Source organism: Pteropus vampyrus, unplaced genomic scaffold (assembly GCF_000151845.1).
Source record: "Pteropus vampyrus isolate Shadow unplaced genomic scaffold, Pvam_2.0 Scaffold47, whole genome shotgun sequence".
NCBI classification, from domain to species: domain Eukaryota; kingdom Metazoa; phylum Chordata; class Mammalia; order Chiroptera; family Pteropodidae; genus Pteropus; species Pteropus vampyrus.
Genome location: NW_011888828.1, coordinates 1,936,050 through 1,938,676, shown reverse-complemented (window position 1 = coordinate 1,938,676; position 2,627 = coordinate 1,936,050). Strand labels below are relative to the sequence as shown.

The window sequence follows — 2,627 nt, the reverse complement described above, 5'->3', positions numbered from 1 at the left end:
CCAGCTGAAAATAAATCTCCACCAATAGTTGTAATGAGAATAGTGTGGTTGTTCTATACTAATTAAAAGAACTTGGGAAACTTGCAAGAACTTCCCAAAAAACTTTGAGTTTGAATAAGTTTTTCATGTGATTGGGAAAAAAGGATATAGCTGAATATTTAGAACAGTGGTTCTCAGCCGTGGGTGATTATACTCCCTCCGCCCCTCCAGGGGACTTTTGGCAATGCCTGTAGACAATTCATGTCACAACTGCATATGTGAGCGGGCGTGCTCCTGGCATCTGGTAGAAGACAGGATGCTGTCAAACATCCTGTAATAGACAGCACAATCCTCTGCAACAAGGAATTATCTGGCCCAAAATATTAATAGTGTCAAATTTGAGAAAGCCTCCTTTAGAGTGTGAGGAAAAGCCATGGGGTTCGGAGAGCTTCAAAGCTTTGTACCTTTTATTATTAAGATTAGATGACTTAGGTAGATTGAAATAGACATGAGTCCCCAAAGTCTCTTCTCTCACAGGCTGTAATTATGTCTTATTCATTTTGTGGTTCAGTTATTACTTTTTAAAGATGACGAAAGGCCCAGAAAGCTTTTTGACAAAATACAATGTTTAGATAGATGTCCTACTGTTTCCAGGTTGATGTTAAATAGTAATGATCTTTAACAACTGTCCTTCAGGCTCCCAGAAATAGATTCTGCTCTTCAGTTCATCTCAGAAATCATTCATCAGTTAACCAACCAAAAGGCCAGCATTGTGGATGACATCCATTCCACCTTCGATGAGCTCCAGAAGACTTTAAATGTGCGCAAGAGCGTGTTGCTTATGGAACTGGAGGTCAACTATGGCCTCAAACACAAAGTAAGACTCCAGCCTTTCTTACAGATATCGTGGAAGAGGCATGATTTCCGGGCGTGTCATGGCACTAGCTCAGTCTGTTCTAATGGCAGCAGAGGGGATCCAAATGGGTCCTTAAGTGTCGCTGTTGCACAGTAAACAGTAGTTTTCATTTAATGGCATATCCAGCTGTTTTTTTCCTTCCTGTTTTCAGCAAAACTCAATGATTCTGTGACCTTAAGTCTCATTTTATAATTTGATACAGGGCAAGGTTGAATATAAAGTAATGCTTTTAGGATTTGGGGTTAAACCGGATTGTTTTCCTTCCTTAATTATAATGTCTAATAGTCTCTGAATTGCCCTCTGGCCCATACCAACCTGTTAGTCTACTTCAAAGTGAACCCTGACTGCAGCCTTTGTTCAGCTAGCTCTGCATGTCTGATCCCAAAACCAGGGATGAAAAGCTTCTGAGATTCAGGTGTGGAGAGTTTTCATTTGTCTGGTTTCCATTCCTATAGGTGGTGACACGGGAGCTCTGGACAGTGAGGAAAGATACTGAATAATGAATATTTCAGATGTCAGGCATAGCGATCTGTTTGCCAAGCTCTTGGCGGTGCCGTTTGTGCTCTGTCCTGTCAGAAACATATGACACAGTAAATATGTGTGTGGGAGAAACAGGGCAAGGCGGAAGGGAAGGAGGAGGTACTAGGAATGCATTAGAACTTGGTTCACTGATGAAATTGAACACCCTTTGCTGAGAGCCACGGGTGTGGGCGGATGCAGAGCTGGCAGGGCTCTGTCCCAGCGTGAGCCGCGCGCTAGTGGCTGAGCTCCGCACTGCAGGGGACACTTATTCAGCTCCGTTTTGCCCGCAGGTCCTCCAGTCGCAGCTGGATACTCTGCTCGAGGGGCAGGAGAGTATTAAGAGCTGTAGCAACTTTACTGCGCAGGCCCTCAACCATGGCACAGAAACGGAGGTGCTGCTGGTGAAGAAGCAGATGAGCGAGAAGCTGAACGAACTGGCCGACCAGGACTTCCCACTGCACCCGCGGGAGAATGACCAGCTGGATTTCATTGTGGAGACCGAAGGGCTCAAGAAGTCCATCCACAACTTGGGGACGATCTTAACCACCAACGCTGTCGCCTCCGAGACGGTGGCCACGGGCGAGGGGCTGCGGCAGACCATAATCGGGCAGCCCATGTCCGTTACCATAACGACCAAGGACAAGGACGGGGAGCTCTGTAAAACTGGCAATGCCTACATCACCGCCGAGCTGAGCACGCCCGACGGCAGCGTGGCCGACGGAGAAATCCTCGACAACAAAAACGGCACCTATGAGTTTTTGTACACGGTCCAGAAGGAAGGAGACTTTACCCTCTCTCTGAGGCTCTACGACCAGCACATCCGGGGCAGCCCTTTTAAGCTAAAAGTCATCCGGTCAGCCGATGTGTCGCCCACCACCGAGGGTGTGAAGAGACGCGTGAAATCCCCGGGAAGTGGTCACGTAAAGCAAAAAGCTGTGAAAAGACCCGCGAGCATGTACAGCACTGGAAAACGAAAAGAGAATCCCATCGAAGACGATCTGATCTTTCGAGTGGGTAAGGAGAGGCGGCGCTGCGCCCGCAGGCTGAGCGTTGCTTCGCTTAAGGGGATGCGGGGAGAGAGTTTTGCAAAGAGAAGCATTGCAGGTCAGACAGAATTTCTACCTACAGGCTTTGGGAGATACTGGTGTATTTTATTAGGTGAGCTTATGGAGGCTCCTTCTCTGGAGAGCTTATGATTTCTTGTCTCCTC

The 2,627-nt window shown here is 47.3% G+C and overlaps 1 protein-coding gene across 7 annotated transcripts in view; it reads left to right on the top strand.

The window, feature by feature from the left end:
• Window positions 1-2,627, top strand: part of TRIM2 (tripartite motif containing 2) — a 134,286-nt gene that overhangs the window by 100,699 nt on the left and 30,960 nt on the right. For all 7 annotated transcript variants that reach the window (XM_023530176.1, XM_023530177.1, XM_023530181.1 and 4 more), the window contains exon 6: window positions 1,708-2,431. In XM_023530176.1, the coding sequence (XP_023385944.1) occupies window positions 1,708-2,431 (724 nt within the window). The remainder of the gene's footprint in view (window positions 1-1,707; window positions 2,432-2,627) is intronic.